At 36.6% G+C, this 18,362-nt stretch overlaps 1 protein-coding gene across 1 annotated transcript in view; it reads right to left on the bottom strand.

Moving 5' to 3' along the window:
- The window catches only part of LOC124788237 (E3 ubiquitin-protein ligase parkin), a 64,498-nt gene that overhangs the window by 22,668 nt on the left and 23,468 nt on the right, over positions 1-18,362 (bottom strand). The window contains exons 5-6 of the mRNA XM_047255420.1: positions 16,069-16,267; positions 155-292 (exon numbers count right to left, since the gene is read on the bottom strand). Of these exons, the coding sequence (XP_047111376.1) occupies positions 155-292; positions 16,069-16,267 (337 nt within the window). The remainder of the gene's footprint in view (positions 1-154; positions 293-16,068; positions 16,268-18,362) is intronic.

Below are 18,362 nucleotides of genomic sequence, written 5' to 3'. Positions count from 1 at the left end.
TCATGGAGTACACTGAGTTCCCTCTCTGTTTCTACTTTCAGAAAACTATTTATTTGTTTATTTTATCTTGTCATTATAGCTCATTCCCTGGTTTTGTATAGAAAGAAATGGACAGAGTGACAATAAAAATATTGTATAAAATTAAGGAACACACCCCACAACCACCGGTGCACGTTATACGTCTGCAGTCAGGATCAGCCAATATGCCCATACCACAACCTGGCTGGGGGCACAAGATACCGCCTGCTTGCAGCACATACTCTTCAGCAGCAAAGCGCTGATACTGTGCATACTGAAAAAAACATAAATACACAGGAATTTAGAAAACAGAACTGATTACCTACATATTCAGGTTCCTGAAGCACATTAATCAGAAAACGAAAAATTAAAATTCGTTAAATTTACTGAGCAGCCCTACTTTGTGTTATGCATATCTGATTGCACAAGATCACTGCTGTGAAGTTAAAAAAAGCTGCAACATGAACTTATAATTACGGTTAAGTGATGACAAAATTTTGTATTGTCAGTGTTGGCACTACAGAGCTATTTATCCATTACTAAATATTTGTTATTTGTTACTTTCATTACTAATCACTTCTGACAAAAGACACGTCATTACCACTGTGCTGAGATAAGCTAATGTAGCACAAATTGTATACATGGCATACTTCATATCAATATTCTGAAGGTGAGATGCTGTTTTTGGTGATTTTTGTATTATAAACTGTGTACAACAAAAATTATGTTTGTGGCCTCAATGAATTAAAGTTCTACCACGATAAAATGGCAGTATATTAACTGTTCCTTTCTGGAATCTCAAAGAATGGACTGTGAGTACAGTTGACTCCCAGTATGCAGTATACTTCAGAATTTGATATACCAGTACAATTATTACTGTAGTTATTATTTCATATAAGGTGTATAGTATGATCTCACTATCGAGAGAAGCTGCAATGGAAAATTAGTTCCAAAAACATATGAGATACTGTCAGTTCCCAATAAAAAGCGAAATTTTTGCAGGAGTAGGTTTGTGAGTCTGAACTCATATGCAGTGCTGTTACTGTAGGCATAATTCAGAGCTTGATTTTTACTGCTGCTAACTTGCTGGGAGAAGTGTAGACAGTGCAAAACAAGTAACTGAGATAATGTGCAAGAATCTGAGAATAATTTTCAATATGGTAATAAAGATATAAAAGTGGTTTTAAAAACAGCTCAATTCCGGAGAAATTTCTTCAGTTGCAGATGGGTGTAACATTCTTTCTGTCTAGTCCAAGGAGCTTCCTTGGTGTTGTGTGAAGTAACATCTGTGGCCACAGGCAGAATTGACATATTCTTGATGATGTGTGGCACGTGAGGCAAATTATATGTGACATATTGCTCCATAGACTTCCTTAAAAACTTTTCACCCAAATTAATTCTGTGCATTTTTACACATATAACAAAGTTAAAATCGTTACTTCTACTTAGCTAGACAATGCAGCTTAGCAATCCAGCTACTTTGAAAAGGTTCTCAGACCTAACCACTGAATTGGAAAACAAGCACTGCAAACCCTCTTTACTCCATCTTCAACCACTTTCTAGCATCTCCTCCGTAAAACAACACAGGATGACACCCTACAGTCAAAAAGGAAAAAAACAAAAGAACGTACAACTGAAGTTCCCAATGGAACAAAAGCATTTACTGTAATCTATTGGACCTCGTCAAGTTCGCCTCGTTGTCACAGAAGACTACATGCAGCTACTGATGTCTCCATATTCTGATATGAGACTTCTGTCCACTGAGCAAGTGTTCATTCATTAAACACAAAAACAAAAAACAGTGAACTTGTCACATCCACACATGGGAACCGCACTTGCCAACTCTTTCAGTTGTCCATAACAGTATAACATCTTTACTAACCACTGAAAGATCCAACTTAATACATGGAACACTTTTAAAATCACAGTTCCACTTGCCATAGCCTAAGATCCTGTCCTGCCCTTGCATGGGCTGCTGACTGAATCCCTATTTCGTAAGTGCAAAACTGTTACACAAAATAATTTTGACAGTAGACCTTTTGGCCAATGAGCCTCCTGAGCAGAACGTATAAAATCCAAATGGTCACCTCCTAACAACGCTCATAACACTTGCTGTGAGTTGCTTCTTCCTGCCAACTGATATGTTAACACTTCTTAGCAATAAAGACTGTACCTACCATTGCCAGGAAGTGGCTTCTGTTTTAAGTGCCTGTGCTAATTATTTGCTACAGATATCACACACAGTCACAGTCACAGTTGCAGGTTATGCACGAGACAAGTCACAGGGAAGTTTCATCCCAGATTTCTCTCATCATCTGTATATGCTCTGTACATTATGTGCTGAAGTAAACAGATAAATTAAGGCCCCTAATTAAATGAAAATACACCACAATTATTATAACAACACTGTTTCTGTAGGTCTACCAGGCTCTCCCGGTGAGGCTTTGTCAACTTGGAAAATCAGGTTTTCTGCCAGTAATCTGCATTTTACTTGCATGATATTTCGATCGTGTAACTTGCAGTCATCATAAGGTGCTCCTTGAGACCTAATCCAGTGTGTAATGGGTTCAATATTTACGCCTATGTGGGGCTAGGCACTCTGTCATTGGTCTGTACCACACCAACTGCTCTGTATGAGGTACGTGTGGTCAGTAGCAGCAACCTTCTAGACGTAGCTGTTATGACTGCTGTGTGTGTACTTTTTGGCTGCTGCTGGTTGGTAATTTTGTAATCTGTCATTCTGTTCCCTCTCCAAGTTAGGACTGGATGTTTAGTCTTCTGATTGCCATCATTTAGACTTTCCAGTTGACTGTTGTTCTGTTACTGTAGCCGGCCATGTCAGGTGATTATTCCGAGGTCTGTGCCCACTAGGTGTAGCTGTCACATTATTTTCTGGCACTGGTGTAAAACTGCCGTTCGTTCTTGAAATGACTGTCCTACTGTATTTGGTTTGCTGTCTGAAGGATCACCAGCTGTGCACCATGTGTTGGTTGTGGTGGGTTATTTGCTCTGTCACCATTTCCTAAGTTATTTCCTCCAGAGTTTGGCTGTTGCCTCCAATCCATCTTCAGGAGATTGAGTGTTGCATTCCAGGGACAGCTAAGATGATATCCCATGTCATGATTGATAAGATTCTGTGTGACCTTTATTTAAATGGATCTTTAATAACACAACCCAGTATCTAGGTGTGTGTATCTTCACATCATCTTAATACATAAAATGATTTAGTTCCAAACAATGTTTGGCTATAGCTGACCTGGAAGCCTGTTTGAGTCTGGCATAGTGTTGGTGCTCCTTACACATGATATCAATGATCCTGTTGGTCTGATCGATATATGTAATATCACATTGATATTCAGAATGCACTGCACCCTGCTTCTCTGCCAGATTGTCAGAAGTACACGAAGAAGCAAAGAAGGTTGCTTTTTTGCCACATGCTGGACTGGTATCTGACAAAATCAGCAGAATTCTTCTCAAATATAATGTCTCAGTATTTTCTGCTCATCAACCAAGATTAAGGCTCTGTTAGGGAGTGTAATGGAGGATCTGTGCCAACAGAAACTGGGCATTTATCACATACCACGTCAATGTGGTATGTCATATATTGGCCACACTATTGAGACCATTGCATTGACATCAGGTGTAAGATGCACTAACAGTATACCAGACCCAAATAGGCTTCCAAGTCAGTTATAACCGTACATTGCTTGGAACTAAATCATTCAATGAATTATGATGGTCAAGATTCAGACACAGACACCCAGCTACTGGGACAGTGTTATTAAAGAATCCATTAAAATAAAAGCCACACCGAATCAGAACCAGAGGTTGTACGGAGCTTCAGGGAGAGCATTAGGGAATGATTGACAAGAATGGGAGAAAGAAATACAGTAGAAGAAGAATGGGTAGCTTTGAGAGACAAAATAGTGAAGGTAGAAGAGGATCGAGTAGGTAAAAAGACGAGGGCTAATAGAAATCCTTGGGTAACACAAGAGATACTGAATTTAACTGATGAAAGGAGAAAATATAAAAATGCAGTAAATGAAGCAGGCAAAACGGAATACAAATGTCTCAAAAATGAGATCGACATGAAGTGCAAAATCGCTAAGCAGGGATGGCTTGAAGAAAAATGTAAGGATGTAGAGGCGCATGTCACTAGGGGTAAGATAGATACTGCCTACAGGAAAATTAAGAGACCTTTGGAGGAAAGAGAACCACTTGCATGAATATCAAGAGCTCAGATGAAAACCCAGTTCTAAGCAAAGAAGGGAAAGCAGAAAGGTTGAAGGGGTATATAGAGGGTCCATACAAGGGCGATGTACTTGAGGACAATATTATGAAATGGAAGAGGATGTAGATGAAGCCGAAATGGGAGATATGATACTGCGTGAAGAGTTTGACAGAGCACTGAAAGACCTGAGTCAAAACAAGGCCCCAGGAGTAGACAACATTCCATTAGAACTACTGACAGCCTTGGGAGAGCCAGTCCTGACAAAACTCTACCATCTGGTGAGCAAGATGTATGAGACAGGCGAAATACCCTCAGACTTCAAGAAGAATATAATAATTCCAATCCCAAAGAAGGCAGGTGTTGACAGATCTGAAAATTATCGAACTATCAGTTTAATAAGCCACGGCTGCAAAATACTAACACAAATTCTTTACAGATGAATGGAAAAACTGGTAGAAGCCGACCTTGGGGAAGATCAGTTTGGATTCCGTAGAAATGTTGGAACACATGAGGCAATATTGACCGTACGACTTATCTTAGAAAATAGATTAAGGAAAGGCAAACCTACATTTCTAGCATTTGTAGACTTAGAGAAATCTCCTGACAATGTTGACTGGAATACTCTCTTTCAAATTCTGAAGGTGCCAGGGGTAAAATACAGAGAGCGAAAGGCTATTTACAATTTGTACAGAAACCAGATGGCAGTTATAAGAGTCAAGGGGCATGAAAGGGGAGCAGTGGTTGGGAAGGGAGTGAGACAGGGTTGTAGCCTATCCCTGATGTTATTCAATCTCTATATTGAGCAAGCAGTAAAGGAAAAAAAAGAAAAGTTTGGAGTGGGTATTAAAATCCAGGGAGAAGAAATAAAAACTTTGAGGTTCGCCGATGATATTGTAATTCTGTCAGAGACAGCAAAGGACCTACAAGAGCAGCTGAATGGAATGGATAGTGTCTTGAAAGGAATATATACGAGGGCCGTTCAGAAAGTAACCTCCGGTTGATTTAAAAAAATACACAAAGTTAAATAAAAATATTTTAATGTATACATCTTACAACTACATCTTTGTACTATTTTTCTACATAGTCTCCATAGCGATTGAGGCACTTATCGTATCTCTTCACAAGCTTTGAAATTCCTTCTGCATAAAAATCACCCGCTTGTGCCTGGAGCCAGCCTGTGACCGCATCTTTGAGCTCTTCGTTGTCATCAAACCACTGTGACCCGAGCCATTTCTTCAAATGCATGAAGAGGTGATAATCACTTGGCGCCAGGTCTGGGCTGTAAGGTGGATGGTTGATAACGTCCCACTTGAAGGAGTCAAGAAGGGCCGTTGTTTTGCGAGCAGAGTGAGGACGGGCGTTATCGTGCAAAAAAACGATACCGGAAGTCAGCATACCACGGCGTTTGTTCTGTATAGCCCGTCGTAACTTTTTTATTGTTTCACAGTACACGTCTTGATTAATGGTCGTACCACGTTCCATGAATTCAACCAACAACACCCCTTTGGCATCCCAAAACACCATTGCCATCAGTTTTCTGGCAGAGAAATCTTGCGAGGCTTTTCTTGGTTTGGTAGGCAAATTTGAATGTGCCCACATCTTTGATTGTTCTTTTGTCTCAGGGTTCATGTACTTAATCCAGGTTTCGTCACCGGTCACGATTCTGTTTAACAATGGTTCTCCTTCGTCCTCATAACGTGACAGAAAGTCTAATGCAGAGGCCATTCTTTGAGTTTTGTGGTGGTCGGTAAGAATTTTGGGCACCCATCGTGCACAGAACTTACGGTAACCCAATCTTGCTGTCACTATCTCGTACAAGAGAGTCTTAGAAATCTGTGGAAAACCAGTAGACAACTCCAACATTGAGAAACGTCGATTTTCACGAACTTTTGCATCAACTGTCTGAACGAGTTCGTCAGTCACCAATGATGGTCTACCACTCCTCTCTTCATCATGAACGTTTTCTCGTCCACTTTTAAATAAACGTACCCATTCACGGACAACTCCTTCACTCATAACTCTTGGTCCGTACATGGCACAAAGCTCACGATGAATAGCTGCTGCAGAATATCCTTTGGCTGTAAAAAACCTTATGACAGCACGCACTTCACATTTGGCGGGGTTTTCTATTGCAGCACACATTTCAAACTGCCACAAAAACTAAACTAGCGCAGGTACGACGTTCACTCGACCACGGCTTGATGCCGACTGACCTGTTGAGTGCGTGAACGCACAGATGGCGTCGCTACTCCCCCCACAACCCGCACTGTGACCAATCGGAGGTTACTTTCTGAACCGCCCTCGTATGATGAACATCAACAAAAGCAAAACAAGGATAATGGAATGTAGTTGAATTAAATCAGGTGATGCTGCAGGAATTAGATTAGACAATGATACACTTAAAGTAGTAAATGAGTTTTGCTACTTGGGGAGCAAAATAACTGATGATGGTCAAAGTAGAGAGGATATAAAATGCAGACTGGCAATGGCAAGGAAAGCATTTCTGAAGAAGAGAAATTTGTTAACATCAAGTATAGATTTAAGTGTCAGGAAATCGTTTCTGAAAGTATTTGTATGGAGTGTAGCCATGTATGAAAGTGAAACGTGGACGATAAATAGTTTAGACAAAAAGAGAATACAAGCTTTCGAAATGTGGTGCTACAGAAAAATGCTGAAGATTAGATGGGTAGATCGCATAACTAATGAGGAAGTATTGAATAGAATTGGAGAGAAGAGAAATTTGTGGCACAACTTGACTAGAAGAAGGGATCGGTTGGTAGGGCATATTCTGAGGCATCAAGGGGTCACCAATTTAGTATTGGAGGGCAGCATGGAGGGTGAAAATCGTAGATGGAGACCAAAACATAAATACGCTAAACAGATTCAGAAGGATGTAGATTGCAGTAGGAACTGGGAATTGAAGAACCTTGCACAGGATAGAGTAGCATGGAGAGCTGCATCAAACCAGTATCTGGACTGAAGACCACAACAACAACAACAACAACAACAACAACAAGAACAGAATCTTATCAACCATCACATGGAAATAAGCTTTGCTCTGCCTCGAAATCAGCGCTCAATTTCCTAAAGACACTATGGAAGCAACATTCAAACTCTGGAGGAAATAACTTTGGAAATGATGACAGAGCAAATAACCCACCACAACATGTGGTGCACATATGGTGATACTTCAGACAGCAAATCAAGTACTGAAGGACAGTCATTTCGAGAATGAATGGCAATTTGAACACCAATGTCCACAAAATAATCTGACAACCGCCCCTACTGGGTGCGGACCTCAGACGGAGAACCTGAGGTGGCTGGCTACAGTAATAGAATAGCACAGTGCGCAGGAAAGCTTAAATGATGGCAATCAAAAGAGTGAGCACATAGCACAACTTGGAGGTGGAACAGAATGTCACATGACAAAATTAGTAACTGGTAACATCCAAAAAGTACATGCACAGCAGTCAGAACTGCTACGGCTAGCAAATACAATGGTTGCTGCTACTGACAGGCATGTATCTCAGATGGAGTACCTGGCATGGCGTGGACCGATGAGGGAACACTTAACTCCGCACAGGCATAAATACTGGACCCATTACACACTGGATTCAGAGAGAGGGAGCACCGGATACAGATTGCTAGTTACGTGATCAAGATGTCGTGCAAGCAGAATGTGAATTACCAAGAGAAAACCCAATTTTTTCCAGAACATCCTGAGCAGCAAAGATTATTATATAAGTAAATGTGTTTACTTTCCATTAAGAATGTAGAAACATTTATGTCATTGTTGCCAACTGTTAGTGAGTTGTTTCATAACCTTGAAACGAGTTAGTTTTCTGTTTTGTTCATTGAAAGAACATAATAACAACAATGTATTTAAGTGAAACCACATAGTAACAAGAATTTACCTGTGGTATGACATTAATAAAAGCAGATTATTTGACACATTTATACAGTTTCTGTTAACATTATTACCATCATTTTTCCAAAATTAAATTCTCTACAACTTCTGTTGAAAACTTTGTGCAGTTGTCTGGAATTTAAAAAACAAATTGGACGAAGTACTTAATAAAATAAAATTTTTACAGAATTACGTCTTTGCTTCTGTGGATGTTCTGGAAACTACTGCAGATACACATCTGGGACATGTTTTATTAGATTCACCAGATCAAGAACAACAAAATAAATGGAAATCATGCTTTGCTTTAACCTCATACAGTTTTTCGATTGCTTAATATTAGCGAATTTGCTAAATTTCAGGCAAAATCTTTTATTAGCCGTAACTCCATAACTAAACATTTGCGGACCTATGTTTATGTGAACTTTTTTGTTTAGTTTACTTGTGGAATAACATATTAAAATATTTTCAAATCTTCGCGAATCACCCTGTATATGCTGCAGAATATATGATGCAGCAACGCCCTCAAACAGAAACTTTTTGATCGCCTCTTACAGAACTACCTTCCTCCAACCTGAAATTGTTTTCTGCAGGAGGACTTGGTTTAAAGGTAGTATCTGAACTTAACATAAAACTATTTTCAGTCTGTACCACAAAGCACTATGATTTAACAGACAAAGCCCAATCGGAGGAAGTTATGTCCTTGCCTCCCTCTGACCTGACCTGTTCATTAATAATGGAGTGGGGTGGGGGGATTTTTAGTTTTTTTGAGCCATAATACATCCCAAGAAAAAGAAGAATATTGCAAGCACTGCATAGTAACTATCCTTGATTACTGCTTTCACAAAATACTTCCAGGAAACCTTACATCTGCCTAACAAGTATGGTATTTCTGTTACGAAGATATTATTTTACTCCATGCAGCAGCATTCGAAATGATATTGCAATTTTAATTACACATGTACATCAAAGTAGGAGGAAATTGATAACCAAATCCTCATTATCAATAGACAGTATCAGCATACACGTAAAGTAGCTCCGCAAGGTATGATGTGGATGTTTTGCTCAGAGAATGGGAACAAATGAATTTTGACAGAGTTGTGAATATACAGACCTAACAGAATCAATCAATACTAAACATATTCTCCTCCCACGATTTGATTATACTGAGCGTGAAACCTTGCTATTTTTCTACAGGTAGCTTCAGGATGGCAGTCTTGAAAACTTAAAATGTAGCTCATCAGTACGAACATTACGCTAAATGCTGCTGTTGACCAAAGCACGATCAGTTGTTTGAAGTAACGTTGTTTGAATAACATACGACATAATGTAAACAAATGCATCTGACAGTTTCTGAAAAATTAGTGGTATATCAGAAGAAATGAAGGGGCATCTATTGATCAATTAAGTGATTACAAAAGTGGTATGACCGCTTCTTAGGAAACTGTATCAACTAAGAGTAAATAGACAATCTGAAAAATATTTCACCTCCACACAAAATGCATGAGAAAGTTAATCACATGCTTATAAGTTTCCTCAAAATTACACTGTCTGGTCAAAACTGGCACATGGCTAAAAGTACGCAAAAAGTAAAAACTTAATGTCACACCACCACCATGTAATTAGGATATTAAAGACACCTGATTATGGGGATTTACCCTTTGTAATGGATCTGGGAGATGTTATTTTTTTTACCGTATTTGTCGATACCGAATTGTACATGTTTTCTTATATTTTTTGTCAGAATTTATTATAATTTGTCTTATTATATGTTAATTTACTTCTGTTTTTGAGAGTGAAAGCATATTGATTACTATTAGAAAATGTATCGAAGGTTAGCAAAGAGACTGATTACAAGTGGAAGCTTGTGTGTTGTGTAAAATATCTTTGACGTTGGAGTCGTCTTTGGCTATAGTCAGTCGGCAGCTAACTCTTGGTGTGTGTTGACGGAAGAACTATGTGAAGGTCGCCGTCATAAATAATTTTGAATTATGTTACTATTTTTTTGTATTAACTATAAAAAAGAAATTCATTTGAAGAAATGGTATTTGAAACACCAAAATGAGGCAAACACGTTGAACCACGTCTTTTCTGCAGCCGACAAAGATGCATTGTGGAATCATACTTAGACAACTGAAGCCAAGACTAATATCGCCTTGCAAACATCTAACGGAAAAGGTACTGTCACGAAATATGGCAAATTTAAGTAAATAAAAATAGCGACCATATTTTCAACTTGTGTCTTAGCCAGGAACCATATTTCAACTGTGTCTCGTCCGGGATGCCATATTTCAACTGGGGGCTCAGCCGGGATACAATATTTCAACTGGGGACTGTAGCCAGGATATTGTGTACACGAGATCTTCAACAGTGCTACGAGGAAGAAAATTTTTGTGTGTTAATACCAGTTTCTTCAGAACGTGTGTTACAGTATTTGTGTTCATCGGGAAGTAAAAGTTTTGGAGAAGAAATGTTTCGGCAAAAAAATATAATTTTCGAAAGAAGAAAATACTTCACGAATTTCAGTCAACAATCACATGGATGGAAAACGTGGTTTTGCAGCAGTAGAAGAGTGTTCCAGATAAGTCACGAAACCCTCGTATTTTGTTAAAACAATATTTTTATCTTGTTTTGTATTGTTGTGTATAAATTTTTGTTCTTCACAATGACTTATGAGATTTTCGAGAGTATTGTGCCTAAAGTAGAAAGTAGTAATTTAATAGACTTCGAAAATCAGGACAGGTCAAATGAAACAGAAAGAACCAATCAATTTGATTTAAAAAGTTTTCTTGTTAATTTCACGAAAGAAATTAAACAATCAGTTGACGACAATAAGACTTGCTGGGATGAAAAAATTGATAACATTTTGTTGCAAGTCCAAGCAGTCAATACCCAAGTGGGTGATCTTTCGAACAGAGTTGGCAGTGTTGAGGAAAAAATTGAATCTGTGGAAGCAAAAGTAAATGAAATTGATGCTAAATTGAGCGGTGAAATTAATACTGTAAAAATGAGTTACTGGTAGATAGGGAAAGAAATGTAATTGATTTTAATGAGATAAAAGGGGAAATTAAAAATTTGGATGAGAATACAAAAGTTTTAGTTAAAAATGTACAACAAGAAACTGACAATCGTTTGGTTACTCTAGAAAAAAAAGTAGAGTGCAATGATTTAGAAAACAAAAAATGTGTCAGAGAACTTAGTGAAAAACTTGAAGGTTTTGACATTGAATTTCAAAGCAAAAATCACAATGTCAACACATGCAATCTTGTATCTAATATTCCAGTGAAGCACTTTTCGGTAGATGGGCCCTTACATCCCGTTGATTTTATACAGTATTGTAAGGAGTGTTTTTTACCTCACTTACCAGATGATACGAAAATTAAATTTGTGAAAAAATTCTTGGAAGGGGAAGCTTTGACTTGGGCAAACCAGATTGTAACTTTGGGGATGACCTTTTCAGAATTTGAATCAAAATTTCTGGAAAATTTTTGGGATGATCTTAAACAAACTAGAATCAAAAGTGAATTTTTGAATGGGAGAAACTATAGAGAATCAGATGGGAGCATGAAACAATTTTGCAAAAGTGAACTTCAAAAACTTATTCATTTAACAAAACCTTTGGATGACTTGATCAAAATTGATACCTTAAAGAGAAGATTGCCATCAGCAATGCAGTTGAGTTTAGTTCATTGTCCTGATAGTAAGGTAGAGCAGTTTCTCACTTATATTGAAAAGTTGGATAGGGTAACAACAAGAACACACAGTGGGTTTACTCAGAAAGGTAATGGTCAAAATTGGGGAAATCACAACTTTCAAAAAAGGGAACAAAACATTTATCATGGCGTCAGTCAAAATTCAGGGGGATATAACAATTTTCAGAAGAAGGACCATAGTTTTTATCCAAAACAAGAACATGATTTTCGCGGTAATAATCAACAAAATAGAGAACACTTTAGGGATCAAAATCACAGAAATTTTGTTAGAGATCAGTACAATAGAAACTACCAACAATCAGGTAATGTTTGGCATATCAATGGGAACAGAAATGTTGTTCAGAGACATTGGCAGAACCACAATCAGCAGTTCAAACAGGAACCAGTTGTAATTCAGGAAATAAAAAATGAGTAGACGCCCCCTTGAAGGTCCACAAGGTTGAGGCAGAAGGTGAGCATGATGAAAGGACCAATGGATGTGACTATCATAAACCCAAACATGACAGTTCCAAACCTAAGCTATCACATGAGGTCATTAGTTGTTACTTATTGAAGAAATTTCAAGAGGAAAATGATGATGATATTGATAAAGATAAAATTTTCAGTACACAAGAATATACAGTAGATAAAAGTAATTGTGATTCATTTAATTTAACAGAGTTTTACACTTGGGCAGAAAAGAACAACACTTTGTCAGATGATGTAATTTGTAGTAGTTCAGAGATGTGTGTGAATGAAAGACAGAATGCATGCTGTGAGAATGAAAATGTTGGTGAAAGGGATCTGGTAACTTTAGAAAGGGGAAATTATATTTTGGGGGATAATTTGAATGTGTATGACCTGAATATGTGTAATGATAATGATGTTGATGATAAAGTTGATAATGATGGTAATGGTATTGATGATGATGTTGAGGAAAGGTATTTCATTAGTTTAAATAGGGAGTTGGGTATACACATGGTTGAAAATGGATTAAATAGTGAGAATATTATAGAAATTCCCAGGGATGTTACCAGGATGAATAAGGCTCACAAGCTGGGTGTAGGTGAAAGTGTGAATTTTGATGTTGGTAAAGAATCTGACTACACAAATAATGATGACACATGTATAACTTCTAGCCTAAGTGAAACTTTTACAGATACTAATGATACACACACACATTTCTTATGAATATATGGCTGAACAGTGAAACTATTTCTTTTGACAAGAACTTTAGAAAGATGCTTATTAATGTATGTGAAACTCTTTGTCCTGAGTGGTGGAAAAAGATGAGATATTTTATTTTTGAAAAGCTGAAGGATAAGTACTTCAATAGTATACAATGTGATTTGGATGAAAATTCTTGGCTATTTGAGATAATAGAGAGTACTAATGACAATTTTGTATCTTGTGCAAATTTTATAACTGTGACAAATAATACATGTAATGATATACCATATGATTCTGATAAGTATAGGTTCGGGGAAATTGAAAGTGATTTATTACATGAGGATACAGGTTCTGAGAAAAGTGATCAATTTTGCAGTCCTTATATAAAAGTTCAAATTGGGTCATGGATTGGTAAATGTTTAATTGATACAGGAAGTGAGATCTCGGGAATATCTGAAAGGTTAAGCAAGAAATTGAAAGTGGGGAAAGATTATGTTGAAATGCCAGTTGTTGGGGTAAAGATAAAAGGTGCTACTGGGAAGAGCAGTAAATTGGTAAAAAGCCAGGCTTTAGTGACATTTTTAATTGAAGGCAAGTTGTTCACACATGGATGTTTTGTAATTCAGGAATTTAATGAGGATTTTCTTTTGGGTATGAATTGGATAGTAAAAGTAAATACAGCATTTGATTGGGTTGGAAGAAAACTTTTGATAGAAACTAGTGAAAGGGAATACATTCAGACAAATTTTGTGAACACACTTGGTGATCAGAGTAATGGAAATTTTGACAGTATCAATTTACTAAAAGAAAATAGATTGGAGAATATTGAAACTCATAGATTTGATACTGATGAAGTTGAATTTGGGAATTTAGTAAATTTGAAAATTTCTGGGGAGCAAAACAACAGTTAGAAAATCTGCTGTGGGAATACAGTGATGTTTTCACTGACTTACCTGGTAGGGTAAAGGGTTATCAGTGTGAGCTTCAGGTAAAACCTCATGAACCATTTTTCATAAAACCATACAGTATTGCAATATCAAAAAGACCTGCTGTTGAGAAAGAGCTGAAAAAGATAGAAGGATGTAATATAATAGAAAGGAATATCAGTGCATATAATAATCCTCTAGTAGTGGTTTCGAAAAAAGATGGTGGAGTAAAAGTATATAAACAGAAATCATAATTTCAAAATTTAAATAACCTATTATCATCTAAAACAAAAGTCCTCCACTGGAATATGCTTGTTAGAACAAAACTACCTGTACAACCAAGTATGTATATTTGCATGTATAAATTAATAATTTGAAGTCACATGTTAATTGAAATTGATGAAAAAACACTGTTGTAACAAAGAATGAGAGAAAGACTTATTTTTACTTTTTTACAAAAAAAGTCTCCATAGTGAGCATTTCTGAATTTTTCTAATTTTTGGAAGCTAAGTCTTCCCTGTGGGTGAAGGCATGCATGTGAGGACATGCATGCAAAGGTATAAGTTTCAAAACCAATTTTAGATAAAGCCTCATGATATATGAGCAGTTTATTATTGTTTATACTGATGTTGTGGGGAGCAAAAGTACTCTTCACAAGAATGTGACTTGTAGTAATATTGTAGTAGAGAGGCAAGTGTACATAAATAATTGCAGAAAATTTAGATAATACTGATGTATCTTTAGCTGTACTCAAAAAGAGTAAAAAAATTTTTTAAAAAGAAAATCATAAATAAAAAAATATACAAAAAAACCCATGAGTAAAAAAAATTAAAAGAAAAATCAAAGTAAAAAAAAAAAAACACTACACTATATATGTCCAGTATCATTTTTACTGTACAATATGTAAGCATAATGAAATTAACATTGATATTTAAAAAAAATTTAAATCTTATTCTAGGAAATGAGTTTTACTTTCCTATTATTTTCAATCTGTATGCTGGATGTTAGAATATTTTTCATGTATGTTTTATACCATGTATATTTGTCATGTCAAATAATTTCTCTACTTGAATTTTTTTGTATGAGATTGATGGGGAAGTATCATTGCAACAACAGCCAGTAACAAGTCCACAGATTCAAAGAGTCCAAATTTGGAAGAGGTTATCAGACTGCATCATTAATGTACTAATTGTGTAATTCAGATCCATCACTGAGTGTGGTCGCGATTTTGTTGTATATGTCCATAACAACACAAGCCCTGGGGAGCAGTTGTAATGGATCTGGGAGATTTTTTTTTTTACCGTATTTGTCGATACCGAATTGTAAATGTTTTCTTATATTTTTTGTCAGAATTTATTATAATTTGTCTTATTATATGTTAATTTACTTCTGTTTTTGAGAGTGAAAGCATATTGATTACTATTAGAAAATGTATCGAAGATTAGCAAAGAGACTGATTACAAGTGGAAGCTTGTGTGTTGTGTAAAATATCTTTGACGTTGGAGTCGTCTTTGGCTATAGTCAGTCGGCAGCTAACTCTTGGTGTGTGTTGACGGAAGAACTATGTGAAGGTCGCCGTGATAAATAATTTTGAATTATGTTACTATTTTTTTTGTATTAACTATAAAAAAAGAAATTCATTTGAAGAAATGGTATTTGAAACATCAAAATGAGGCAAACACGTTGAACCACGTCTTTTCTGCAACCGACAAAGATGCATTGTGGAATCATACTTAGACAACTGAAGCCAAGACTAATATCGCCTTGCAAACGTCTAACGGAAAAGGTACTGTCACGAAACATGGCAAATTTAAGTAAATAAAAATAGTGACCATATTTTCAACTTGTGTCTTAGCCAGGAACCATATTTCAACTGTGTCTCGTCAGGGATGCCATATTTCACCTTCCACAGTCACTTTCAAATATTTCTATCTAATTCAAAGTATATTTATTCCACGTAGCACAAAATAGTATGTTGAACCTATCACTGCTTTGAAAAAGTGATGCTCCATCAGGTGTGTTACATGCAGAAAAATAACCTTTTTTATTGTGACTGTATAAAACATGTGACACTAGGTTTTTTTATATATATATTTTATAAAGACAGAAACTTTTTTTTTTACTTGCCTGCTGGGTTGTAAGTAAGTGGAAGTGATGAACTTCAGTGATAAGGGAATTTGGACAACCAGCTGGGCAAGGTAGTGTGTATCCATACTCAGGATGTGACCAAAACTGACGATCACGCAGTCTAGATGCACAATATGTTTGGAAACATTCCAGACAAGTCACATGACTTGCATCACAAGGGAACACAAGAACTGGGTCCCTGGAATTCAGACACATCGTAAACTATCAAAGCAATGTTCAGCATTCAAATATATTGTACTTTCATATAGGTTATGAACAAAATGACTTAATTATAAACAAACTAAATGAAAAGTAGTAGCCATTTCAAAGACTGTTGATAGTGGTGCTATTGAAAGACATTGAGAAAAACCAAAAAAATTCTCCTGTTTTGAACAGTGGTGCAAACTACAGTATAGCACTTGTACTATTTGTTTCTTGAAAGAGCAATTAGGTTGGGCCAAATATTAATTTCATCAATGCACTAAGGCATTAATGCTTGAACTGGAAAATCTGACCCAAGCCTCAACAGATATATCATGACAGCGTGCTACTATGGTTTGAAGAGATCGTAAAAAGTTGGTAAAAGGCAGACAAGAGGTGGACTAATGAAGTATGGGGTACAGGAACTGCATGTTCTTGCTAACCATCATTTTAGCAATTCTCTGGATGACTTAGGGAAACAGATACGATATGCAAGTTGGGGTGGCAATCATTAAAACAAAGGTGTTTTTCATTGTGGTGAGATCTTTTGATGCCATTTCAATCATCCAACTTTCTCCTCTGAATGGGAAAATATTTTGTTGACAGCCACCTACATTGGGAGAACTGATCAATGAAATAAAAGTAATCATGGTTCGTACGGAAAAGGTTAAGGTGTTTTTCTCACATGCTGTTTGAGAGTGGAACACTATAAAAACAGAGTGAAAGTGGCTTAATGAACCCTCTGCCAGGCACTTAAGTGTGAATTTCAGAGTAGTCATGCAGATGTAGATGACTTCATAACAAACACAGCACATACTAAGATAAGACAAGATGGAGAGGAAAGTCATTTATGGAAATTGCAAAAAATCTAAGTCTGGATGGCCTGACAGGGACTGAACCTACTTTTCCCGAATGGGGATCCAATGACTTAACCACCATCTCACCTCGCTTGGTAAAATCGAGATGCCCAGGTGGATATTTGAATTCTGAGCTGTTGGGACAATACTGTTACAGCACTTTGGATGGGAGGCACTGTATCATCCTCTTTACAGCTCCAAATCTCGTGCAAAGTGAATGATAAATGTCAAATATTGCATAGGAATGACAACAATGAATGGAATCTGAAGACTGCAAGGGTTCACAGCACACTAGCCTAACTAATGCTGCAGTTTATCGAATGTCTACCTTTTCATTACACAACCTTTCTAACCAATAAATTCATGCTTCATCTGTAAAAATGAATCAATATTGTGATTGGCAGTTTTGTAGTGAATGCTATGAAGTCCTATATGTTGTTCCACAGTAAAAGAGAAGTAGATATGGTCTGAAGATGACCACAGTAGTGGTCGAAACCGGTCACCGTAATAAATAAATTGTGATCAAGACTGTTTTTGATAATAAATATATATTTTTCCTTTCACATTATTTGATAATAAATATTTTTAACACTTTGATCACTGTTACTCCCATAATATATTGAAAAGTGAAAAATATATAGTAAGGATCAATAAATCATCAGTGATCAACGAGATTCCTTTGGAGTGAGATGTATAGCAGAACACTGTGTGGTCTGGAATTGAGAATCTATGACCAACAGATCCGGAATCAAATTTCTGGCATAGAACTGTCGTTGCATGGAAGGCAAGCCAAATGGAACTAAAAGCGAAACTGAAACATTTTATCAAACAATAAAGAAATGGTGCAGGGTGAGACATATTACAACAGTATGAAGTTTTAAGTGCTCATGTACTTGTAGCATGCAAAGTAAAAATACACGTGAAACTAAAAGAGACTCAAAAACTGAAATCTGAAATGTAGATGATAAGAATGAATTTATGAGCATATGTTGAAAAGTAATGGCTCCAAATTTTTTATGCAAAAACACTCAAAATAAAATGAACTTTATTAAGATTCTACATCTTTATTCTTCATGTCTAAATACTTACTTCTCAACATAATTTGTTGAAACTGTCACTGTAGAATGTTTGACTTTGTTGATGGAGCCACAACCTTAATTCTGTTCAAAGTGCTTCATCAATGGCAAAGTGATGTCATCAAAGGCATTCTTTAACTTTTGAAACAGACGAAAATTT

Source organism: Schistocerca piceifrons, chromosome 3 (assembly GCF_021461385.2).
Source record: "Schistocerca piceifrons isolate TAMUIC-IGC-003096 chromosome 3, iqSchPice1.1, whole genome shotgun sequence".
Classification (NCBI taxonomy): domain Eukaryota; kingdom Metazoa; phylum Arthropoda; class Insecta; order Orthoptera; family Acrididae; genus Schistocerca; species Schistocerca piceifrons.
The sequence above is the reverse complement of the archived record's forward strand: the minus strand, read 5'-3'. Positions and strand labels throughout refer to the sequence as shown.